General features: G+C 45.9%; 1 protein-coding gene across 1 annotated transcript in view; it reads right to left on the bottom strand.

Annotated features, from left to right (window-relative positions):
• The window catches only part of LOC144175666 (protein crumbs-like), a gene marked incomplete in the record, with an annotated part of 234490 nt that overhangs the window by 119590 nt on the left and 87735 nt on the right, over positions 1-27165 (bottom strand). Inside the window, 3 exon segments of the mRNA XM_077704712.1 lie at positions 5412-5538; positions 12157-12388; positions 16771-17154. Of these exon segments, the coding sequence (XP_077560838.1) occupies positions 5412-5538; positions 12157-12388; positions 16771-17154 (743 nt within the window).

Genomic DNA, 27165 nt, shown 5'->3' with positions numbered 1-27165 from the left:
GCATCGGCATTTCTTATGCCGAGTTTACTTCCGGAATTAACAGAAAGTTTAGGTTTTAGACGTATAATTTGAGGAGGACTTGAGCAGCTTACTTGTTACTTACGAACGGTAATATGTTTTAGCATGCAGTGCCTGGGCGGTCGCACGAAGACGACGAGACGGGTGCCAATCCGACAGCTGCGGTAGTCCACGACGAGAAAGTCGCTGGATCGTCGTCTTTAGAAAGACTTCCTGTGAAGCTGAATGAACCGCCTAAAGAAAATGATATTGGAATATACGTAGGCTGCTCCACCCTTCCCGAAGACACAAAAGAACGTGTCTACCCAAGCACGTGGACACCTTGTTCTAAACACGATTTCGAGGTTTCCGTGTCAAAGGACGGGAAAAGACGAAAATTCCAGTTGAACTGGTTGCAACGTTTCCAGTGGCTCGCTTACTCAGACGTCTAAAAAAAAGGCGCCTTCTGCAAGGTCTGCGTCCTATTTTCCATGAAATCCGGAACAGGAAAAGGTTCCCATGAGACTGCACGGAGTCGCGTGACTTCACCCTTCACGAAGTGGAAAAATGCCCTTGAAGTATTCGAAAACCACGCGAAAACAGAGTACCACAGAAACTCAACGATCGCTGCACACTCATTTTTGGAAGTGGCTCACGGAAAAATGGACAGCATTCGTCTGCAGCTGAACAAGCAAGCAAAGATCGAATCAGAAAAAAACAAGGCAATGCTACATACAGTCATTGAAACGGTACTTTTTTGTGGCCGACAAGAAATCGCGCTTAGGGGAGACAGAGATTCCGGCAGACTTGCACTACAAGAACCCGCAAAAAGTGATGGAAACTTTAGAGCACTGCTACGCTACAGGGCGAGGGGGGGGCGATGAGGTTCTTGCTGAGCACATAAAAACGTCTGGTGGAAATGCCCTCTACACAAGCCCGACGATTCAAAATGAGCTGATTGCGATAATCGGCAAGCAAATTCAAGATGGAATCGTTCAAGCTGTGAACAAGTCTGGATTTTTCTCCGTTCTCGCCGATGGCACAACTGATGGGACAGAAACTGAACAGTTCTCCCTGTGCGTGTGGTATGTCGAGCTTGAAACTATGGAGATCAAAGAATATTTTCTCGCTTTCATACCAGTTTAAGATCTCAGTGGATCAGGTCTGGCGAAAACGTTGAAAACATAGCTTGTTCGCCTCGGTTTAGACCTTCATAGCATGAGGGGTCAAGGCTATGATGGAGCCGCCGTCATGAGTGGCTCATTTCGTGGAGTGCAGGCCCTGATTCGCGAAGTGTATCCTTTAGCAGTGTACACGCACTGCTCTTCGCATTCGCTAAACCTTTGTTTGAACAATGCATCAAAGGTAAGCGACATCTGAAACGCTTTCGCAACGATTGGGGAAGTTTGCACATATTTCAGAAGCTCCTCGAAAAGAACCGATGTTCTCAAGAAGCACCTCGAGCCTTCATAAGTACTGCGAGACTAGGTGGGTTGAGCGGCACGAAGCCGTAATTCTCTTCAGTGAAGCGCTGTCTGACACTGTCGAGTCAATGGAAGTCCTTATGGAAAGTGAAACAGGGAGAACTGCGACTGCTTCCGCACTTCGCACTCGTCTGTGCAGCTTCAACTTTCTCGTCTCCCTCGCAGTGAGTGAAAGGTTCTTGAGTCTTCGTTTGAGGGTTTGTTTGTCCCAGTAACTCCAAGGCAATTTTGTCGACATGAGCGTCGCCCTCGAGCATATCGACTTGGTGCTGAAACAGCTTAGTGACATCAGACAAGATGCCAATGATCAGTTCAAGGAGATTTTCGATTCATGTGAAGCAACGGCGAGAGGATTCAGCGTTCAGCCAGAGATTCCCAGAAAAATCGGTTCACAGAAGTCCAGAGAAAACCATGCTTCCTCTTCTCCTGAAGAATATTACAGACGGACTTGTTTTATCCCGTATTTGGATGATCTGCAGTCTGCATTGAACGAGCGCTTTACTGCTCACAGGGCGATGTTGAAGAGTCTTCAACTCGTGCTACCGAATTACACCGCCGAGAGCAGCTTTGAGTCGTTACAACCGGCAGTAGAAGTCTACATGGCGGACATGGAACCGAAAAATCTCAGTGATCAAGGCGGAATGGGAAATATGGAAGCAGAAGTGGCAAGCAACACCTCCAGAAGAGCTGCCAAGGTATGCAACCGAGGCCATGAAGCAGTGAAACACCAGCCTGTTTCCAAATATCAGTATTCTCCTCAGGATACTTGCTACACTTCCTATCACCACAACAGCAGCTGAGAGAAGCTTTTCGACGTTGAAGCGCTTTAAGACCTACCTTCGCAAGAGCTCTGTTGAGGAACAGTTGAATGGGTTGGCTTTTATGTCGCTCTACAGGGAGTCCGTTGACGTGAGCAATGTAATTGCAACGTTTACGATGAAGGCACGGAGACTTGTGTTTTAGGCTCCCGATCTTAAAGGGACACTGAAGTAAATTTGTCAAGCTCGCGTTTTTGCTTGCACTGCGTAGACTGGCTCAAATTAGTACACTTTTCATCGTTTATCCGGTTGACAAATCGATAAATATTTTACAAAGCGCGAAAGAAGAAAAACTACCATGCGTGGTTTGCGGCGGCCGCACCAAGGCTGTGACGTTGGGAGGAGGGGGCACCGTGATTGGACGATGCCCAAGGTTAGCAATCAAGCAAGTTTCAATTTCGGTTCTGTAAAACACAACCAATGTTGTTGTTGGTAGGGCATTCTCAATATCTGAGTAATCATCGTACCGCGCTTCTGCCATGTTGTCAGCTGTAAAATGCATAAGATAAGCCTCCCAGGGTGGCTTGGAATCGTAGCATTCACTAGCTGAGGCCTACGCAGAGCATGAACGCCCTCCGCGTCCCCGCAGACGCTCAAATGCCATGCGCTTTTTCCCTATATTTGGAGCTTGCCTCACTCATGCCTGTATCGTAAAAAGCGTGTTCGCACCAGGCCAAGGGTCGGTTGATTCTGGCCTGTGCCCACTGCCTGCAAGCCGTCTGTGCTTATGGCAACAGCACACCAACAAGAACTCGCTAGCGCACCAGTGCCAGCCTGCGCGCGTTCTGCGAAATCGCTCGTGGAGCAGTGCACATTACGGCCCAAAAAAGGTGAACTCAGTATAGAAAACATCGGCGGAAAACGAAAAAGTTGCCTTATAAAAAAAAGCACGCACCCGCGGGGATTCGAACTTGTGACTTGCAAAACGTTTGCGCCGACATAACTAGCGCTCCAAACCACTCGGCCACGGGCGAGCGCTGCCGGCCTTGGAAATATAAGGTATATAATGTATAACCAGTTTACACCTTTATTTAGTTTTAGCATTCCAAGCAGCTTAGGTGACTATTTGTTGTTTTGCGCTCGTGCAGTAAGCATCCCCCAAGTTTCCACAATATCTCACGTCTAGCAATTGCATTTCTTAGATGGAAAAGCGTTCGCAGATGCGAAGTCGTGCTGCTGGCCGCTGTGCTTGTCCACCCAGCGCAAAGAAGTGCTTCCTGCGCCCTAGTTTTACGCTGTACGGTAAAAATATCAGTTGATTTTATTTCCTTAGTACCTAATTGAGTTCGCTGACTCTTCTCCCGCCTTCAAGAGGCCTTATATTTTCCTACTGGTGTACCAGTCAGCGAAGCGTCGCATGTGCGCTTGTGCAGTGCTTGTGTGAAGCGACCTTGACTTAGAGCTAGATACAGTGTACAAACTAACCAAGTAAAGAAAGGCACATTCTTCCATTCACAAACGTGTCCTGGCTTCGTTTCAACTAGCGAACGAATTGCGACGACCCGTCGGCGGCCGGCGGACGAAACGCTGGGCCGACCGTCCTTGTCGCAAGGTCGGCGAGCCGTGCAGTAGTGCAGCCAATTGCGAGCTCGGCTCCTCCTGATGTCACACGAAAACGCCATAGAAAATGGGCGAGTGTAAAGAGAGGAGGACACCATTTTCGAATTAATTTTTCTACTAAATAAAATCGCGTAAACACGCCCAGAGTGGTCGAAACATGGCCTGGGGACTCCGGACTACAATATGCGCTAGTAATCCCGCAATGTTTACATATAAACACTCCTCTTAAAACTATTTCTTTTAATTTTTAAGTAAACTCTGAGAAACTTGTCAGTCTGGCTGCTTTTCCCCCCCTGATTTCAAATATGGCATTATTTTTTCGGACATTGACCTCGCACTTTCCGAGACGGATAGATCCGCGATCGCACATCGGCCCATCGTACACACTTCGGCTCTGGGAGGCATTTCTTCGGTGCTTTAAGGAAGAAGAAGGACCTGGCCGCTTCTTCGCAGAGCCGGCCTCAAGACCACCCCACCTCAAAGAAGTGGATACCGGTCCCCGTTTTCCTCCACCTCAACCCACTTTATTTCTGCCGCAGTGGTTTTAACCTGTTATATTCAGAAATAAAAACGTAAAAAAAATATTTCGGCTATTCGTACTTTTATTTTTGGGCCTGAGTAACGTAGTTTTAGTTTTATAAGCGGAATTTGTTGAGACATATTGTCCGTATGAAAATATTGTACTATTTGGAAGATTACTTTCCAAACTAAAGATATAAAAGAGCGGAATAGCCCTTAAAAACTCAAATAATTTACATACTGCGATTTTTACCAAAAATAATTACTGAAAATGGGTACTTTCTCCAAATAGTCAAGGCCTACAGCGAGTGGGCCCCCCGCCCGAAAAAAATTCCTGGCTACGGGCCTGATCGCCATGAAGATCCTCGGCCAGAACCCTGACCCCAGCTCACGCTTCCCTCTGCGGTAATGTCTTTGCTCATGAGATTGCTCGAGGTCTAACCAGCTGAGCGCCGCGAGAAAGTTGGCTAGAGACAGCGATCCCCGTAACTTCATACCAGGAGGTGACCCAATTCTACAGGCTCACCAGGCATATTTATGCTACCCGCTGGCCACCCCTCCCTCAGCAAGGCAGAGGATCGCTCCTGGCGTCTCCTTCAAACTAACAAGTTCCCCCACCCAACCAAACTCCACTTATTCTGGCCAACAACATACTACTCACAGTGCCAATTCTGCAACGCGCCCTGCACCCTGTATCACATGGTGTGGGAGTGCCAGCTTAACCCCTCACTTTCCCCGATATCTAATCCCTTGATTGAGCAGTGGGAGGAAGTGCTGGCCAGCTCTAGCCTCGAAGAGCAGCTTCGGCTGATCCACCGGGCTGAGGCGGCTGGACGCTCCAACAGGGTCCTTAACTGAGGAAACCGCCCGCTTGACTCCTCTCATTAAATAAAGTTTACTCTCTCTCTCTCCCTATGATGACACCATATACAACGGAACCTTGACTAGCATAATTAAGCTGGAAACTCCCACTCTGGATGGCAACCACGGGTGAAAAAGCAGCTGCTTGCAGTGACAACCAATGCCAACTGACCAGGTTGAGGCAGGTTCCACCGTTGAGGCAGGGGCTGCTTGTGCACAGGTCATCTTTCAGCTCACACAGGTCTCCTGAGTAGCCCGGCAGGCAGAGGCACACCGCCCCCCACTGGTCGTAGTCACACCTGAGGAGCACAGACACGCCAGCATCACCCTAGCGGCCATAAAGGGCCAAAGCACGGCAGCAGAGAAATTTCTCAGAATTATCAGAATTACATGAGCATCAGGCATGTTTATATACATGTAGGAAGTGCAAAGAAGTACACAGGTGGAGTGGTGAATAGGATGCTTACGGTAAAGCTCCGCGGTGGGCACTTCAAATATTCGAATGAATATTGCCATATTTGAATTTGCTTTGAACCAAATTTAAAATTTCCGATATTTCAAAGTATCCGGCGTGAACGAATATCAAAACTGCCTCACAGCACTATCAGAAGTTTTGGTTTCGTTAGGCAAGCCGCAGTGCCATTGACATCAGGCCTACATTTTCACTACATGTGGAGACGAGACAAGCTAAGCCACATTCAGAGCCTTGTCGTAGCCATCTGACGCGCACACGTTCGTCATGGTAGTCAAGGCTCCCATTTCATTGTTTCAAGCAATGAAACGGTAATAAAACAAGTTGTTTGGTTACCATGTGACATGCGTACAGTGAGCAGGTGTTGATCACACTCCACACTTAACTCTTTCGTTACCGCGGAAAATTGACCGATTTGTAGAGGTCTAAGATAAAAAAATTTCTGCGCTAAACATATTGGTTAGGCACACATTGCAGTGACATAAAATGCAAATGATTCAATGTCCTTTATAACAACACAAGTTCTATTATTTTTTCATAAATAATGATTACGAAAAACATTATCGAATTCAAAATTTTTGTCCACCGGTCCCAGAAAATAAACAAAGGGAAGTTGTATATAGCAAACAACCTGTAGTAGCGAAAATTCAGAATATACATTTTGTACTTAAAAATTTCAAAAACCCGTCCTAGAAAAAAAATTGATTTGCTCAGTACAATTTGCCAGATATCAAAGAAAATGCTAGCATGCGTGGTGCCTGTCTATTTCAAATTTCGCAATATTGGATGCTTTTTGGAAGAAATCTGGTCGTTTGACATTATTAAAGACACCAATTAGTCCGCACATGATGTAAAAACACCTTATCAATGATTACGGCCAGCACAACATTCAAGGCAAGCAAGCGATGCGAAAAAATCCACTTGGAGTTGCAAACAAAACAAAACTCGGAGGCGGATGCTTGTTGATGTTCTGATCGTCCCTTATCTGTCAGGACTTTCATTTGCAGTTTATTACCATCTACTGACTCACTATGGTAGCGCTGCTTGCAGGAATAAGGTGCGATGGGCTAGAATCATGCCCAGCAAGCTTTGACCAAACAGCTGTCGCGCTATAAAGAGAGTTCAGCACCATGAGCCTCCTGATTGCAGCGCAACCTAACACTTATGAAAAGAAACAATATCAAGCCTGATGGAGACTTTGCGAAAATGGGCAGTTCTACTAAGCAGAAAAACTAGACCTCTGGAAATACCCTCGTATGGAAATGAAAATGCCCGGTGAACAGCTGGCGGTGTTGTTCAAGGCCGATTGGAAGCGCTCTCCTCGTCTGAACCGATATCTGGCGACTTGATCTTATCTTTCGACTTTCAGCTGGAGCTGTTATCACAGCAGTAAGGTGCATGTGAAGTGGAATCACAAGCGCATGCATTTTTTAAAGAACAGAAGCGGGTGACGAAGGTGCCGTAGCAAATCAGCTTGAAGTTCTGTAACTGCAAAGTAGCACCAAATATGAATTTCGCAATGCAAAAACGAAGCCGACACTGCTGGAAACTGGCTGAAAATGCCAGACCCACTTGTTAGACACGTAAAGGATCTTCATAAATAAGCTTTGACAGAATAAAGCTACCCTTTCTCCAAACCCAAAATCCCTAGTGAATAGCTGATGTCATTTTCAGGTAATTATCCCCTCTCAATGCTGTTGGATTACAAAGCTGACAACATAATTTGGTATTTTACTTGCTAGGAGCCCTTTGATAAAAAATTACTCAGGGTAATGCTGCATAACCACAAGTGGCATGCTTTTTTGTCAAATGCAGTAGCCACGCCCCCTTTCGCGAAAAAACGCGCACCTCAGCTGGCAAAAAACGCCATCAAAAATCTCACTGTCGGCGAAGCGGGAAAATTTAAACTGATTCTAAAAGCGCAGTGCCTAGACTAACCCCTGGGGCACATTAGGTGTACGAGAAATGACTACAATATGTTGAAATCGGCAATATAAAGCATCGATCACCCGTGATCGATTTGAGTAGGTGCGGTAACAAAAGAGTTAACTGCAGTGTAGATCAGTCGCTTCAATCAGTCAAGTGACATGGCCAATGCATGCCCACGGGTGCCGACCCGATATGAAACTACCAAATACATTACCAAATGATTTTCTGTGATGTTTTATGCATGTGTGTGTTGTAGGTTGTTATGTGTGTAGAAGGGAGCACCTTCTTTTACGTCTATATACAGAAAATTTTTGTACTAGTTCAAGATACGTTATTACAGGATTCTCTGGGATGCCTTTGTATGCTGTAACCTCAGAAATAAATCATTTTGCATAGAACAACTTTAAGCTGTTCAGTTCTGCTCTTCGGACATCTGGCAACTATTCGAATTCACTTTGAAAGTATTCGACCCCAAGGACTACCGTATAAACTGGAATATAGGTAGAGTTTTTGTCCTATATAGCGGTCATTGGGAGAATGTAAATTGTTGTTTGACAACAATGTGCAAGCAGAGTCAGTCACCATCGCCCTTTGTGTCGAACTGCTCTCTTTCACTATCAAGACTTCATTTGCTTTTCTTTTTTTCTCGTTTTTCGCTTTTTACTTGTCTTGTGTGTGCGTGTGCGTGCATTTCTGTACGTGTCTGCTCCGAGATGAGCGGCAGAAGTCGACGCCAGTTCACCGCTGCATTTAAGCTGAAGGCGATTGAGTCGCCGAGCAGAATGGGAATATGGCGGCGCAACGCCAGTTAGGTGTTTCGGAGAAAAGTGTGTGGTACTGGCCGAGCCAGAAAGCTAAGCTGTGCGCGTGCAACCCCCAGAACCGATCGTTCCGTGGACGTCAGGCAGTGCACCCCGAGTTGGAGAACAAAGTGGCAGACTTCGTCCGGGAACTTCGCTCACAATTGCTCTGGAGACCATCCGCGGACCGGCTCCGCGAACTGTACAACGAGTGGACAGCCGGTGACAACAAAAAGACCCCTACGAGCCGGCTGCGAAGACCATCCCTCGCGACCGTGTCAAGCTGGGTGTCCTCCTCTTGGCAGTCGCTGCCCGACGACATGGTTGCACAAGCGTTCAGGAAGTGCTCCATCAGCAACACGCTCGACGGCACTGAAGATGACAGTGTGAAGCAGTCATCCTCGGACGACTCTGAGAGCTTGGACATCGGCAGGCATAGTGAGTAGCAGTGACGAACGGATGTCGAAAATATATATAGACATTGTGTGTGCGCTTCTGTGCCGAATTATTTTTTTTTTTTTGTCAACTTTTCCCACCTCAAGGTAGGGGGTCGACCTATATACCAGGTCGACCTATAATCCGGTTTATGCGGTATTCACTTTGAATTCCCTTCGAACTAAAATGTTGCTATTCGCACAAGTCTACTCCGAGGTATTAAAAAAAGAAAAATCAAGTCCATCATTTCTATTCAGATGATGGCCTCCGTCAGGTGCCTTTGTGCCTTCGTGGCCTCTGTGCCACGAGAGGTGCATTTGTGGCATCTGTATTTAAAAGGGCCATGGAGACAAAATACAAGTTTGTTTTATTCGGAACATTTGGTGTTTCATAGCGCCCCTGGCGCTTGTCCGGCAGCAAACGATGCTTTAGCCACTGAGAAATTAATCAAATCAAATTAAAATTTTGATTGACCCACCAAATTGTGTGTTTTATGACGTTTGCAATGAAGTAACAAAAACAGGTCTTCAAAGCGAATGTTAGCACACCGTTTAGTCTGCAGTGGACTGGGAACGTCTTGTTTACCGTCAGTCCTCCTAGATGGCACCACCATACTACACAGCACCGCTGTCCACTCTCGCTTTGATTCTGATAGTATTTGTACCTGGATAGTTATCGTTTCATGAAACATTAGGTATGCTTGACAAACAGGGTCATGTAAGACAATGTCACTAACGCTGATCACCCAGTGTAGTGTGAGACAACCTCAAAGCACCGGACAGCTGTACAGCTATAACAAGCATATTGTGCGCAGTACCAACAGCAGTACACACTGGTGTACTTCTATGTGTACTTCTATGTTTACGTGTACTTTCGTAACTGCCATTGTTTACCCCACCATTCTTACTGCAATAAAATTAATATGCATTACATTCAAGTGAAAATTGACCATTCTGAAAGCTCAGGTCTCAGGCCTAACTTGTGTTTGCCCAACTTGCGTCAGACCTAACTTGCGTTCTGCAAGCTAAGCTCAGGCCTAACTTGCGTTTGCTTTTGCCGGCCTCAGCCAATCGCATAGCTGTGCATATTACGCCATAGGTTCTAGTGCGAAAAATTAGCTAGTGAGTCGCATGGCCATTCCCTTTTTCCTTAATTATATAGCTTATTTCAGCCAAGTTTTCATTGAAAGTGGAGTCAGTATGATACTAACGAGGCAATCTTTCGAATGAACCAAACTTGTGTTTTGTCTGCCTGGCCCCTTTGCATGCACAGATATGTGCAGCGCAAGTGTTTTTTAAAAATGCAATTCATGCGTCGCTAGTACAGTAAAGCCTCGTTACAAGAGACACTGTTACAAGAGAAACTTGCTCATGAAAGACATTTGAAAATGGCTTGGTTGGTTTTCCTACGTTCGCAATGTTGGCAACATTTCATAGAAGAGACATGGTTACAAGAGACACTCTGTTACTAAGGGAAACTTTCTTGGGCCAACAGAATAAATTCTTCACTATTTAGAAGAGACATGATTATGGGAAAGGGGCCTTATATGAAAGATCTTATGGAAAACTGCCCTGAAGATGAAGCTTGGGCCTGCATTCAAGAGGCCAAAAAGGTTCCAGAACCTTTGAGGAGTTTGCGTCTGCAAATGTGGACCTCACGTGCTCCGAGGAGCTTACAGATCATGTGATCCTTGTGCAATCAATTGGTTCACTAGAGGAAGAACTAGAGGAGATTGATGACAAGTACCTTGCAGGGTAGAGAGCGTCAGCAGTTGAGGCTGACAAATGCCTAAGAGCACTTTGATGGTATTGCGAGAACAAAAAGGCTTGCAAAGTGAAGTGGCTTACCTACAAAAGTTGGGAAGGAAGCTAATAAAATCTGCAGACCCTAAAACTACTACGAATGGCTTCTGTTAAGCCAGGGTAAGCATTTCCTTGCCAGCCTGTCTACACACGCTTTGATGCTGATGTATAACAAAGTGGTCCTTTTCAAGTTTAGAATTTTTGGTTACAAGAGACCTCGGTTGCAAGAGATGATTACCGGGTCCCTTGAGTGTCTCTTGTAATGTGGTTTTACTACACCAGGAAAGGGAGCCACAACCATGTGCAAAGTGGGCATGATACCACCACCACACCCTGAAGGCATGCTGACAAGGATTTAAAAATCTGGCTAGTTTTTCGTGCCTTACGTTGCAGAAATTCCTTCCTAAAACTGACATGGGCATACAAAAGACTGCCATTTAATTTTTTTTTAACAGAAATGTGTTAATCGCAGCTTGTCAGTATATATATATACCCAAGTTATTACACTAATACTGAAGCACTTGCAGTTAAGGTCACCACACGAGATGAAAGTTGCCTCCACATAAAACATACCATGAACAAATCTAAAATCAGCAAGAGAGTTTCTGCTTGCTTGTTCTGTGCCAGAGAAAAATTTTGCAGTCCCTTATAAATGAGTCTTTTACTTTCACTCTCTTTGCTAGCTTCAACCAATAGAATCTGTATCCCTATTGCAACCCTTATCTACTAAAAGAAGCAGACCGAACTGGTAGATAACACACAAGAAGATAAGCAGCTGCCTGTGAGCACTGATGCATGGTGCACAATTTTTAAAACACAAGTTTCTGGATTAACTTCAACTGAAAATAAAGTTCAATATTCAGGAACCCAAGTAGTGCATTCCAAACCCTAGCTGCAACTTCAGCTTGCCACGCCTTCTGACACTACCAACGCCATTTTGAAGGCACTGGAGATAGCCAGTGACACTTGGCCTCCTTGATTATCCTTTCTGGACTGCCCACGACACAAAACAGCATTCAAATTTTCCCATGCACCCGTGACAGTTTCTAGCCAACAAGAGTTCTGAACTCTCCAGAGACCACCCACAACTGGTAAACCAAGAAAACCCACTTGCCTGGTCTAGTGAACGCGGATTTCCACATCAAGCAAGGAGTTTTGAACAACACAGCGACAAAACAGTTCAGATTCTGCATTCTCTAATGTAGGGTGCAAACAGAGGTAAAAGGCCCAAATAAAAAACCAATAATTCGATATTGCCCGCAGGAGTACTCAATCCACTGTTGGAAACATCCCAAGCGCTGGTGTGCCTAAAGGTCAGCAGAACAAACACACTGTTGGGCAAGTTGGTGCAAATTTGGTAAAACAGAGTGCGATTGAACAAGGACGACAGAAAGACGACAAACACAAGCACTTATGTTTGTCATCTTCCTGCCGTCCTTGTTCGATCCTGCTCTAAGTTTTGCCTAAAGGTCAGCTCACGTGGCTCCATTTCTGCAAGGTTGGGGCTCGCAGGGGTTTGTGCTGCTGGCATGCTCGCAGTAGTCCCCCCAAAATCCCGCTGCACAGGAGCACCGGAACGACAGGCCAAACAGGGAAGTCTGGCTACTCGGGGAAGTGAGGCCACTGGAGTCGTAGCACGTGCCGCCGTGCAGGCATGGGTTGGAGGGTGATGAACAGTTGGATGGCCGGACACACTGGTTCGTACTCGGATCTGCACATTGTATGCGTGCACACTGACTCAGCATGGGGAAACTTGTCATATGCTGCACATAGCAGAGCTTGTCCCTACACAAGTGATACCGTCAGACCAAGTACATGCCCCAAACGCTGTTTATAGGTGCACTTGAAATTGAATCCATTGTTTTATGGCACAGAAATTAATTTTTTGTGCAACATCTATCTGCTTGAGAAACACTGATCATTTTTAGTAAGTGACACCTGTATCCTGCTTGAACTACCATAGGGTAGACGCCAGTTTACTGAGCCCCATATGTTGCCACATGCAAGTCAACACAGAACATAACTTGACCCACTGAATTCACATGCTCGAGAGAGACAGAATGGCTGCGTTAGAACTGTGGTTTGGGCTAGTTCAAGACAGCGCAAAAAGGACGGGACAAGACAGGACAGGAATGCCCTCGTGGGGAGATGGGGAACAGGGAAGGAGGGCGTGATGAAAGAGATGCCACAGTGCAAGTTTACGCAGTCTGTACAAAGCTCAAGAGGTCATAAATCACTTGAGCTGGTAGTGATCACTTAGGAGTAAAAAAAAACATGAAAATATTTCTAAGAAAAAAAAAGCTTTATTTGCAGTGATGACACAACACTCAGCTTCACTCCACTCCTAACAGCAGTGCTAGCCTAGGCCTCAATCACTGCTGTCCTCTAAGCAGGCTGGTTCAAGCAGTGTTGAAATCAAACAGTTTACGAACGTCTTCTGTGCCATGTCGGCGGTAATCCATACAGTGTCACTGACCCACGGTACTACAGTGCCTAGAAGTAGGTGCTTCGCACAACTGGCTTGCATCGTCGGCTTGTTTTTATTCACTCATCCATTCATTGCAGAGCACACCTAAGTGGTTGTTAACTGAGTGGGACATTCATGGCTACAGAATGAACACAACCTCACAACAACAAGATCCTGTCCACTGTCCACGATACAACTACAGAACAAGTCTAAGACAAGCATGCTGCGAGACTTCAGCAGCACACCCAGGCACACACACACACCTAACGAGCCACTCAAGCAGTCTCTTTATCAAAAAGCTCTCCACATTTAGCAACCCTATCACCTTATGAGGAAGCTTTCTCTTACAAGCTTAGTCATTTGTTTGAGGAACCCTGGGACTTCAGACCTCTTCCCGTCCCCATCATAAATCGAGGGTTATAAAAAGGCACCTGCGATCTGCAGTGAAAAGGCAGCGGCGCCTGCAGTATCACCAGAACCTGATCGAAAAGCTCGACAGTGACCTAAACGGGGCTAATCTGCACATTCCGACAGTGAAAAAAAGCTGGATGGCAGACCCCACCACATGTGCAGCAAGGGCTGCACTGTTTGCAGAGACAGTAAAACAAAAGAATATAGGAAAAAGACTGTGTTTTCCTTGAAAATTTTTTTGAAGACATTGTTACGACATAGGCATAAACAAGTATACCAACTTCAGAGAAGCCTGCAGCCTGGTGCCTATGATATGCCCCCAAGGACATTTCAGAGATTACATCAATCTCGTGGGTGGGAGCACACGGTAGCACTCTTTCAGGAAAGTGCGATGTCTGAAGCAGCTCGCAAACAGTACTGGAAAGCCACGCTTGACCAACATGGCGAACACACTCCAGTTGGGGAAGACGCTCTGAACAGGCAAGCAAGCGAGCCAGATAAGAACCACTTGGGCGGAGAGTAAAACCGCTTGGTGGCTTCGCATCACTGCACCCATGACACATGACCCAGGGCACAATCCTGCGATATGACAGGCCGACTTTTTCCCTGTTTGCCGGAGAAGAAACGATGACAGGTTCACTTTTTGCTAGAATTAACCCAGCTCTGACATTATGCAGGCCTAGGTGTTCCCAGTGTTTTCTCTAACTGGAGTGTGTTAACAATGTAAGCCAAGTGTGGTTTCCCAGTACTATTTGTGTGCTGCTTCAGACATCCCGCTTTCCTGAAGGAGTGCCAACCACGTGCTCACACCCATGAAATTGATGTCACCAGTGGGTCCCGATTATTGTTGGACTTATTAACTCTTTCAGTACGGCGCCATAGGCCATCGGACGCCGGTGTCCGATGGTTTCAAACGTCTCATGAAAGCTAAAAACGGCTCCTGTCGGATGGCGTATTTATTGACAACTCATTTTTCGATTTTATTATGTTTTGTTGATATTTCGCGTGCAGAGACCGCGCCAAGAGTGACATTTGAACCTGCGGTAGTGGCGAGTTGTGTGAAAACGGCGTCCGCTGTATTTGGGCTGTATTTATAAACAAAACGGGCTTCCTATCTGACGACTGCGGCTTTACACATTGATGTGTAGGGTCTGGACAACGTACGGTGGGAATATTTTGCCAGATGCGCTGCGTCATATCGCGTTATCACCTTCATGATAGCCGGGCACTCGTGTCAGATTACCACTACAGAGCGATGTGCAACACTTCTCAAGAGCACTGGATTTTCTTTCTGGTTTTTTACCATTTAGTGAAAAGGATTTTGTGTCAAAACAAAAAAAAGTGTGTTTGCATGCATGAGGGACTTACACTCGAGTGGCTTCGAGGAGTGGCACAGCTGGCCGTCAGTTCCGCTAGGTTGACGGGCCCACAAAAATACAAAACTTGGTGTACAGCGCTGATATATATATTGAATCATAGCCAAGGAATGTAGGAACAATTTGTATATCTTAGAATTCCTAAAATAATTTTTAGGCTCATTACAATCGCCTATATACGTTGCATGTATACTTTTTTGCGCATTTTTTTCTGATTATTTGACTAATAAACTGTAAGTAATCGTACCTTTCACAAAACTGCTGGTATGTGTTTGTAAGAGCAATCTATAAGCTACAATTACATGCATAGCAATGCTAAATGTGTCCACTAGCTCAAGAGAAAAAAATAGTTTTGTGGAAGCACTCAAAATCGGCCGTTTTTCCGCCGTAACGAAAGAGTTAAGGCCGTGTCAGCTGATTGTTGATTGATTGAGGGTTTTAACGCGCCGACGCAATGCAGGCGATGAGGCGCGCCGTAGTGGAGGGCTCCGGATTAATTTGACCACCTGGGGATCTTTATCGTGCGCCGAAATCTCGTACACACAGGCGTTTTTGCTTTTCGCCTCCATCAGAAAAGCGGCCGCCGCGGCCGGGGTCAGCTGATTGTTACTGCCAGTGATCGTTGCACACAGAGCCATGCATTAACCTCTATATAAAATGTCAATCACTGTCTCCCGGCCTCCTTGGCCCCTTTCTCTCCTGGCAAGATGAGCTGATATCAAACCACTACACGCTTGGTCATGGTAACATGCAGTCCACAACAGAACCAACCAAGGGGAACAGTTAGAAAGGTAAGACACCCTGTCCAGACATCCCTAAAAGCCTTGGCGAGGGAACAGAGAATAAAAAAATTACATATCTTATTAGCTGTTCATCCAGAGTATTTTTTTTTTGTCTGTGTGTGCCCAGACCTGGTGAAATACTATCTGCTCGGAACGGCTGCAAATTGGGTGAAAGTTTGTGACCACAAATAGTTAACGAAAAAGACTGACTGGCATGTGGCAACATACACGACCTGTTGCTGCAACTTGCCGTTTCAACAATCACAGCCCCCATTTGCAAGCTTTACAAACTTCACAGCTTCAAGCTTCACAGATGGGGATACTTTGCAATTTGTCGTTAGCCCTGTGTCAGCGGGTGTGGATTAAAACACGAAACGGGTGCAACTGGCTCCTGCATTGGGTGCCCGCTGAAGCAGTGGAAGGGTTACAGAACGAAACATCGGTTGCTGACAAAAAAGAAAGGAAGAAAATTACCCCGTTATTCATCATCACTAAACGTGATACGTTCACAGGCATGCAGATGCTAATAAAGGAGGATATGCCCAGTCTCCAGTCAGGCAATAGGTGATTGCACCACACAGGCTAAGGTGGAATTTTGAATTCTGTCCATTTTAAAATCATCTGTCTTGAAACCACCCAATCAAAAATTACTGCATGGTTTGGATGAAATGGACACCAGAAGTAGTGGTGGGCTTCAGCCCCTGAGCATAGCACTACAAGAAAGTGTAGCAGACTGAGAATGTTATTTTTAACGTACGAAAAGTCACAAAACCAAGAATGAAACAGGCAACCTTACAATCTTGAACTTTCAAGAGAAGGCTGTGTGGTTGTGGCAGGCTGTGTGAGGATGGCTACAGATGGCCTAAGATTAGCTGCTGAAGATAAGAGAGCATGGAAACGAGGAAACAAACTTTGTGCTGCCCTTTAAAAGCTCCCACAATCGAAGGCGCAGTGCCGAACGCTTTCCCATGCGACCTCAAGCAAAGCAACTTTGACACAGGCTGTACTCCACCGGAGACCACGAAAGAATCGAAACGGGGCCAAGCCCAACTCGCACCTTCTCGGTATCCCGCCATGCAGCCACACCAGAGCCGGGCCCTGCACTGGCTGTTGCTGCCCCCGATGTGAGCGCAGCCCCGCTGAGGGCAGGCCGGCCGAGGCCGCTCGCAGTGGCGCCCCGAGTGCTGGCCCGTGCAGTGGCAGGTGTAGTTGGCACTGCTGCCCAGCTCCCCTTCGTCCACACAGGTCGCCTCGTGCATGCAGGGCGAGCCCTCCTGGCAGGGCCCCACCAGCTGCTCGCACCGGGGCCCGCCAAAGCCAGCCGGGCAGGCACACTCAAAGCTCCCGGGCCGGTTGTAGCAGCTGCCGCCATTGAGACACGCGGCTGGGCCCTCTTCCACACACTCGTCCACATCCTGGTCGCACAGGGGTCCCCGGAAGCCTGCATGCACGGCAGCAGCAACATGTGCGGGTGCGTGTCATCATCACCTGTCTCTTCTGTGCGAGTGTGTTCTGATCTCTCTCTCTCTCTCTCTCTCTCCTCAATCAAGTTGAGATTTTATGCACCAAAGCTACACCCGGCTACAAGAGTACAATGCACGATATGCTCTTTAGGTAAGTACACCATACTCCAAATGGTGCATGGCGCATGACCAGATAAAGCCCCTTTGCCATGCGCCAGACAGGCTCACAAACAACATGATTCCTTGGCACGGTAACATTGCTATAAACAAGAAAAAGAAAATATGTCATTTACATGGTATCTGGTAGGCACATGGTGGGCTAATATTGCCAAGATGCAGCCATGCCTGGCTTCACACTAAACTTTACACACTTTTTGGCCGAAGAGGGTGTAAACATTTTGTCCCATGGCACACACCTTTGAAAGGTGTTTTGGCTAACAAAGGGTGTAAGGTACCTTAACACCCTAATAAGGGTGTGGGCAATGTAGCTACATGTGACAATGGGGATCGCTAAGCCCGCAGCATGACATACACATTCAATGGGCACAAGTCACAGTTCGGCCACAAATGAATTGAGCAATAAAACCAACAGGATGCATGGGGAGAGTGAGTATGTCCATACTTAAAAATACATCTGCTCCTCTTGCTTTTATAGTCACCAGAGGAAAGTCCTCTGACAGAGTCGGTGGACTTGACGCAAAAATCAGATATTTTAGCACTAGTTTAGGAATTATGTATACTAATGTGGGCATATACAAGTCAGAATACGAATTTGCAAAAACTTTTCAATCGTGAGGTGGTTATTATGTTCAAAAAGTCATAGAATTTCATTAAATACCAAACACCTATTTTACATCTTTACAACACACACCAAGAAGGGTGTTCATTATTTCAACTCATTTCTTCCCACATTACAGAGTGAGACAAAGAGTGTAAAAGACCTCCAACAAAGAAAAAAAAATGTGAAAGACCTCCAAATTTGGAGGTCTTTGATACCTTTTTACAGGGGTGGACTTGAACATTTTCTATGAGCAGGGATGTTTTGCACTGAATGGTGTTTGTATGGTGTTTAAAACCATACGCATTGGCATAATGTATTACCAGCGAACCGGTTTTAGCTTGAGCTTGGTTTGGTGGCATTAGCAAAAAATACCAAGAAAGAAACTGTGCTGCCTGTAAAGGCTGCGCCACCACAGATAGGGTATTATAACAGTGAAGCTGGCTTTCGCGCCTGCTCGAGTGTGAGCACAAAAAAACCATGCGTATGCGCGCCTCTTACTATACCATTTTAAAGGTGATGGTCTTTTTGGGCTACTTCTTCTTTGGTGGGGTTTTTTGGCGCAAGGGCATCTAAGGCCAAGAGCGCCATTGCTATGATGAGGTAAAAATGTGCTGATGAAATGAGTGCAAATAGTGCATAAAATTACTTCGGTGTAAAGGGCCGGATCCAAAAGATGAGTGAGGAGCGTGATGAGGCATGGAATGAGCTAACGGTGTATAGGGCCATGGTAAATAGAACCCTACGGATGAACAAGGTAATGAGGTGGACGAGAATGCTACTTTCTAAAACAAACCTGCTTTAAAAAACCGATATCATCAAGGTATTCTAAAACTCTGCTGAACTCGAAAACAGGACAGTCTGATAAAAACATTGCAATGTGCCGTGGCATATTCTTACAGTACATTTCCGGGAAATAGCGTCTCCTTTCTGGTTCCATGGCCGAGCACTCAACCAAGACATGGAGGACTGAAAGACCCTCGCCACATCTGGCACAGTTTGGCGGCTGGTCACCAGTCAGGAGGTCAGAGGTGTCCTATTCGTAGTCTGCATCGCCAGACCTCAAAGGCCCTGTTTTTTTCCCTGGCAGCTGATCGGCCAATTATAGGTTGTACCAAGTGAAGCTTGTTGTTTACTTCTCCGTCCCATTCTTTCTGCCAGAGCTGAAGGAGTATGTGTTTTACTGCTGGTTTCATATCCAGGTAAGGTGACTGCGTGATGTCAATACTGGTTCTTTCACCTGCTCTGGCGGCAGCCTGGTCGGCTTCCTCGTTGCCAGCTATGCCACAATGGCCAGGAACTCAGCACACTATAATTTCTAAATTTAGCTGGTGTGCTTTGTACAGAGCTTTAAGAAGGGCAGTAAATGTGGGATTCTTGGTGCCCTTTCCTGTGGACAGGGCCGTGACAACGCTGAGTGAGTCTGTGAAGATAACAGACTTTTGTGTTTTGCTTGTGATAATGTGGTTCACAGCCAGATATACTCCGTGTGCTTCTGCTGTAAATATGGTTGTGTTTTTATGAATTGTTTTTTCTATTGAAAGATGCTGTCCAACAACTGCACAGGCCACAGCCGATTTGATTTTCGATGCATCAGTGAAAAACTGAGCAGCCTTGTACTTGTCTTGGAGGTATGCAAAGTGCTGTTTGACTTCCAACAGTGAGCCTTTCCTGTCTACTTGTCTAAATGAGGTGTCGCATGATATGATGCTCGTATCCCAGGGTGCCACGCATTCATCTGAGGTCATTTTGAGGGTGTCATCAAACGAGATGGATAGTTTTGTAGAGATGGAATTGATCAGCAGTGGAAACGGTTGAGCTAATGAAGGTCGATTTGAAAAGAGCAGCATTCTTGAGTTACCTCTAATCAGGGAGTCACACGGGTGCTCGGGCTGTGACGTAACCTTCAGGGCATAAATAATACCAATAAAAGTTTGCTGGTACTCCAAAGACCAACAGTCTGATTCAGCATAGAGGCTCAGTACTGGACTAGTGCGGAAGGCCCCTGTGGCCAACCTGATGTCCAGATTGTGGATAGGATCAAGCATTTTCAGTGCAGTGCTAGAGGCTGACCCATAAACTACACATCCATAATCTAGGCGGGACAAAACAAGACTTTTGTACAGGTGTAGTAAACACTTCTTGTCAGTGCCCCATTTCATGTGTGCTAGTATCTTAAGCACATTCATTGCCTTCAAACACTTAAGTTTCAGATGCTTCAGGTGGGGGGTGAACGAGAGTCTCGAGTCGAAAATCAATCCGAGAAACTTATGCTCTGTTTTAACAGGAAGCAGCTGTCCATTTAAGTAGATTTCTCGTGCAGGGGCAATGCCCCTTTTTTTCGAGAACAGTACACAGGCACTTTTTGAAGGGTTAATCTTGAAGCCATTCTCATCTGCCCATTTGGAGAGCTTATTCACTGACAGGTGAATTTGGCGTTCACAAAAGGAGAGATTGCAGGACTTGAAGCCGATCTGCACATCGTCAACATACACTGAGTAAAACATGGTTGGCGGAAGTACAGTGCGTAGGGAATTCATTTTTACAATGAAAAGTGTGCAGCTCAGCACACCTCCCTGCGGCACCCGTCTCTTGTGTAAATGGTTTAGACAGAGTACTGCCTATCCTTACACGAAATGTCCGATCAGAGAGGTAGCTTTCAATTGTTTTTAGCATATTTCCTTGTATCCCAAGGGCACAAAGGTCTCTCAATATACCAAACCGCCAAGTAGTATCATAGGCCTTTTCAAGGTCAAAGAATACAGACAGAAAGTACTGTTTATGCGCGAACGCATATCTTATTTGGGACTCCAAGCGCACAAGTTGGTCCTTTTTGGGCTACTAAAACACAAAAAATGGCGCAGCTTCCTCTAGGGGTGCAGGCTGCAGAAACAGTGAAGCTGGAGGTCGGCCTAGCTAGTTTCGCCCTTGGATCTGCTGTCAGTGGGGGGGACACACTGGAACAGCCTTGCAAAATTTCTTAACTTGGCCCCACCCCTCCGCACTTAGCCTAGCCTAGCAAGGACATCACAAAACCAAACAAAGCTTAGCGAAGTCTAGCAAAACCTAGCAAAACTTAGCAACACCGGCTAGGCCGATTCCCAGTTCCACTGGGATTTTCTTTTTTTTCTTTTTCCTTTCAAATTGAACACCTATTTCACACCCTTTCAACACCCTATAGAATACAGAGGGTGTTGCAGTCGCTCAACACCCTTTTTGCCACACAAAAAGGGTGTAAAGCTACAAATTTGGGGTTGGAACCCAAGAAAAAGGGCATAATGACTTCCCAACCCCCATATTCCACTTATACTACACCTTTTTTAGTCAATAAGAGTGTAAAAAGTTTAGCGGGTGGTTTAAGTGCACTTTTTATGCCTCAGGAATGGCATTCTGCACCCATCTACAGCCACAAGAAAATCAAAGGCTATGAAGTTGTTGACTGCAGCCCACATTTGAAGAGCGACGAAACCACACTTATTGAAAAAGCTGGCTTGCACATTCCAGGTCAGATCACTCAGTTTCAGTGCATTTGTAAAACAGGCATTTAAACCTTCCACTCATGATAATAAAATTTCTGGTAACTCTGCACAAAAGCAATACTACTGCTAAGCACGAAGTTGTAAACAATACACAGCGTACAAAAAAACAATGTCAAAGGGGAGTATGTTTCTCACGGAAAGCATGAAGGGCTCACCCAAAAGAGATTCACTATCGACGAGTCATCAATGAGTCACCCTTTTGCTAATAAAAGTCCCTTGACAACAAGGGAATTTACTGTGTTGCAGCCAAGTGCATGCTGTCCACACCAAACGAGAATACTTTTCTCGTGGCAAGAGGGTGTGCCATAGTGGAAGGCTACGGATTAAGCTCAACCACCCCGGCATCTTTAACATGTCATTGCCTCAACACATAAGCATTTTCATTTCCCACCTCTATCAGGAGAAGAAAAATAGCCACTACGGCTGGGAATCAATCCATTCCTACCCATATATCACTTTCCCACTACCTCTCGCAGGGCTTATCCGTGTATAAACTGGAGAAATAAAGTCAAGCTGACAAGTTACGGTCTTCACTAGGCATCATATCATATTCACCTCAATCAAGGATTCAGTATTCGAACATTTTGAAGTATTCAGCACTAACAAATAGCAATGGTTAAGCTGTTTTCCCCCTCCCTCCCTCCCAAAGAAGAAAAATTACACACATTAGGGGCACATTTTTTATGCAAGACAAGTCTAAGCCCTTTTTTTTTTCTTCGTGATATCGGCCTTACATCTCTTGTGTGCTGAGTTGTAGCCTCCAAACATGAGCTAAACGAAGACAAGCATACATGCCTAGACTAACGTTGGGATATTACTGACCACCATGTGGATCTGATGAAGTAACCACACCAGGAACAGAAATCTTCTATTTGAGGCACTACCTTTACTCCAGTACGATGACTGCAGGTTTTTTGCACAGTACTATCTAATCTCCGTCATCACCTTACCCTCAAAAAGCAAGCAAAGGTCAGGTTCAGTCAGTTTCCACAGCGCAAAGAAAAAAATGCAGAAGGCAAATAACACACGTAGCAGGCACGATGCCTGGCAGATGTGGAAGCACCCTCTGCAATCTGCACAGCGGGCGTGCCATAGACGACACATTCCAGCTCCATTTAATTAACTGATTGAATAAGGTGATATGCTTGATTTGATTTACAGTATAAGGTGTGCACTTACCACGAGTTCATTACACAAACACATTTGAACACACTGACCCGCAAGCAGACAACACAGAGCCAATACGACAGTTTCGATTTCCATGCACAGGTCGTGGAACTGTTTTCTTGCGACAGACACACCAGCCCAAGATTTAAATAATATTAACTGCTTATGGTTGGTGCACTGACTCTGCCCTGAAACTTCCTCCCATTCCCCCTTGCTTTATGCACCAGCGTGTGGTGATCCTGTTGCTGGCATATCAGTAGCTACAGGGATGGTACTGCGCATCGAAACCAAATTTGGAGCAACTGCCGAGAAATTCTGCCTTGAACTACTGCTCAGAGTGCCAAATGCAAAGCAACTATCAGGACCACAAATGAAGTCTTAAGATTTCTTAGCATTTGTCCATGAAGTTTATTGACTGTTGGGTGCCTTGCAATACAAATATGTCACCGGTCAAGTGGTTATTGCAGTGTTGATGGCATCAGCTGGCTAAACGTTTTTTTTCCAGCTATCTGAATTACTCTCTCCAAAATTATTAAAAGTTTCGGAAAATGAAGTGAATAATGCAATAATTCAATTTGCCTTTGACCGGACCAGCACTATCCCAAAACTGTGAATATTTAAAGTTAAAAATGCTAACAGTAAGTCATTTCAATGAACTTGGACACATGAGATTATGCCGTTTAAAACTGGACGTGGTCTGCCAGAACGCCTGTGAAACGCTCTTTGTAACGAGTTAGAACGAGTTAGGTACTGAACGTATTGCACTGGACAACATGCACTGGCAAAATGCACCCCTGCCCTTACAGAACAGCTGCAGACTATCCCGCAGTGCACTGTTCGACAGTGTCTACAGGGCAAGAGCAAGGTGCTTTAAGAGCACCTCTTATCTCTTTAATATTGGGCCAACTGCACCCTTTTGCAACTCTTGCTGAATCCTGATAACTTGTTCCCAACCAAGAAGGAAGGGGGGCAGCTGGTTCACCTTATCCATAGTATTTACTCGAATCTAGGCCGGCCTCGATTCTAGGCTGACCCCCGAATTTCAGAAGGTCAGAAAACAAAAAAAGTTTACCTTGAATGTAAGCCGAATGAAAAAAAAGGCACTGGACTGAGACTAGAACATGCACTTTACTTCGCTTGCAGCGCTTGTCGTAGAATGTTCCAATGCTCACTCGTCGTCGTCGCTGACATCGTTGCCCTCATTGTCGCTGTACTCTTTGTCACTGTCCTCTTCCCACGGCGCACTGTCCTCCCTTCTGTCCAGCATGTTCGAAATCCTGCACTTCAAAATGCTGCCAGCACAATTACCTCGGCCAGAATTTCAGTCCATGCCGCGGCGACCCAGTTTGCCAGTTCACTGAGTGAAGCGCGCTTAATGTGCCCGGTCGTTGCAGTTGGTGATCTTGCAGCATCAGTCAGTGGTTGTAATGCTTCTGCAGCCTGTCCTTGAATGGCCTGTTGAAGGCCATGTCAAGCGGTTATAGCTGGCTTGTCATACCGCCAGGTATTACCGCAATGTCCATACCGCTGTACAAAAGCTCGGACTAAACAGCATCTGTCAAGTGGCCGCGGTAGGAGTCTAGAACCAGGAGGGACTCCTTAAACAGCATAGCACCGGCACGTCGCTGCCAAACAGTCTTGACCCAATCTTCGATGAGGGCACCACTCATCCAACCATTCTCATGGGCTCGCACGACGACGTTCTTAAGGAAAGCTTCCCCATCTGGAAGAGTCTTCCTCTTAAAAAATAATGTATCAGCTTTTGCTCATCGGCCGTGCAACACATCATGGTGGCGCGCTGCTTCTCGTAGCCTGCAGTTTTGACCTTGACTTCTTTCGCGCCCTTGTCATTCACGGTGTAGGCCACAGGCATGTCGAAATACACTGGGGTCTGGTTGGCATTATTGATCTGGCCCAGTCGGTACTCCTTTTCCACCACTTCTTGATGACAAAAACACTGGAATGCGACCAGCTTCTCCTCGAAGTCAGGGGGCAGCTTTTGGCACACAGACGCCCGCCGTCACAGGCTGAATCCGAACCTCTTCACAAAGTGAGTGACCCAGCCCCTGCTGGCCTTGAAATGAGTCCGTGTGACGCCTCGTACATTTGCGATCTCCCTCGCCTTCGCCGGTATCATCTCCGTCGTCACAGGCATTCCACCCTCTCTTTGCTGCCAGATAAAGTCAGGGACTTCCTTTTCCACCTCGTGGTTGTCGACCTTTCTTGGGTCCTGTGAAGGCCATTCACTTGGAAGCGCAGCTGAAAAGTTCGTTCCGCTGCTTTCGCCATGGCACACGTTCTTCTCATCGACGCAGAATTCCCGCTGTGCTTGAGGTTTGAAGTTCTCTCAGCCTCCAAGACTACCTTATGCTTAACTCTTTCGTTACCACGCCTATTCAAATCGATCACCGGTGATCGATGATTTATATTGCCTATTTCAACATGTTGTAGTTGTTTCTCGTACACTTAATGCGGCCTGTGGTTAGTCTAGGCATTGCCCTTTTAGAATCAGTTTAAATTTTCCCGCTCCGGTGACATTGAGATTTTTGACGGCGTTTTTTGCGAGCTTAGGTGCGTGTGTTTTTGAGGAAGGGGGCGTGGCTGCTGCACTTGAGAAAAAAGGATGCAGATCGTGGTTAGGCTGCATTACCATAATATTTTTTTTGTCAGAAGGCTCTTGTCAAGTCAAATACCAAATAATGAGGTCAACTTTGTAATCCGACAGTGTTGAGAGGGGATAATTACTTGCAAATGGCCCCAGCTATTCACTTTTGAACTTTGGTTCGGTCAAAGGGCAGCTTTATTCTCCCAAAGCTTATTTCTGATGGTCCCCCGCATGTCTAGCAAGTGTGCCTGCCATTTTCAACCAGTTTCCAGCAGTTTCGGTTTCGTTTTTGCATTGCGAAATTCATATTTGGCGCTACTACGCAGTTACCCAACTACAAGCTCATTTGCCATGGCGCCTCCGTTCCCCGCTACTGCTCCTCAAAACAAGCATGCCGCTCGCGCTTCCACTTTATCTACGCCTTGCTTTTGCAATAAGAGCTTCCGCTGAAAGTCAAAAGATAACACCAAGTCGTCGGGTATCAGTTCAGACGAGGAGTACGCTTCCAATTGGCCTTGAACACCACCAGCTGTTCTCCGGCCAGTTTCGGTTTCATACGAGGTATTTCCGGAGGTCTAGTGTCGCTTCTTAGTAGCACTATCTATTCTGACGAAGTCTCCAACAGCCTTGTATTTGTTTCTTTTCAAAATTGTTAGGTGGCGCTGCAATGTAGCAGGCTCGAGGTGCTGAACTCGCTTCACAGCCTGACGGCGACTTGTTGAAAGCTTGCTGGGCATGATTCTAGCGCATCGTGCCTTATTACTGCAAGCAGGGCTACCACAGCGAGTCAGAACATGATAATAAACCGCAAATGAAAGTTCTGACTGATAACTGATCATCAGAACGTCAACAAGCATCCACCAAAGAGTTTGGTTCTCAACTCCAAGCCGATTTTTTTCACATCGCTTGCTTGCCTTCAATATTGTGCCGGTCATAATCATTGACAAGGTGTTTTTAGATCACGTGGAGGCTAATTTTGGCCTTTAATAATGTCAAACTACCAACTTTCTTCCAGAGAACCATCTAAAATAGCAAAATTTGAAATAGTGGTTGGGCTTCACCGCATGGCACGGGCACCACGCGGGCTAACATTTTTTTTTTATATCTCACAAATTGCACTGCGCAACTCAATTTTTTTTTTCTAGGACGGGTTTTTGAAATGTCTACCTACAAAATGTATATTCTAAATTTTTTCTACTGCTGGTCGTTTATTATACACAGCTTACTTTTTCTTATTTTCTTCGACGCGTGGACAAAATTTTCGAATTCGATATTTTTTTTCGCAATCATTATTTAGGAAAACATTATTAAAACTGGTATCGTTGGAAAGCGCGTGGAATAATCTGCATTTTATGTCACTGCGATGTGTCCCTAACCAATATGTATAGCACAAAAAAAATGTTTTGTTAGACCCTTCAAAATTGGTCAATCTTGCGCGGTAACGAAAGAGTTAAAGCGGCAGTGTAGTGGCACCGCTTGGTGGGCACCATTGTGCCGCGAGCACGGGTGCTTCTCGAGGTCCCGCAGTGACGAACGCAAGCAAACATGGAATGCTCAGAGCCAAGTTCACAACGTTCAAACAAGCAAAATGGCGCCTGCAAACCTGCAAGCTGCAAGCTCATGGCCGCAAGATGGCCTTGAGTGGCTAGTGGTGACAGGAAAGCTGCATCCTCGAATCTAAGCCGACCCCCGACTTTCGTAAACAAATTTTTTAAAAAAAGTATCGGCCTAGATTCGAGTCAATACGGTATATAAGAATGCCTAGCTGCACACCGCCATAGCCCGCTGTTTTCTCATCAAATGATGCACAAAGGATATTTTATATAACCTGTAATGTTCTTTTTTATTTGCCATATGGAAACACAGCGAAAACTTTTCTAGCTTCACACTGCTTAACACG

This window comes from Haemaphysalis longicornis, unplaced genomic scaffold, assembly GCF_048455015.1.
Source record: "Haemaphysalis longicornis isolate Haplotype H1 unplaced genomic scaffold, Haemaphysalis longicornis Haplotype H1 scaffold_1, whole genome shotgun sequence".
Lineage (NCBI taxonomy): Eukaryota > Metazoa > Arthropoda > Arachnida > Ixodida > Ixodidae > Haemaphysalis > Haemaphysalis longicornis.
The sequence above is the reverse complement of the archived record's forward strand: the minus strand, read 5'-3'. Positions and strand labels throughout refer to the sequence as shown.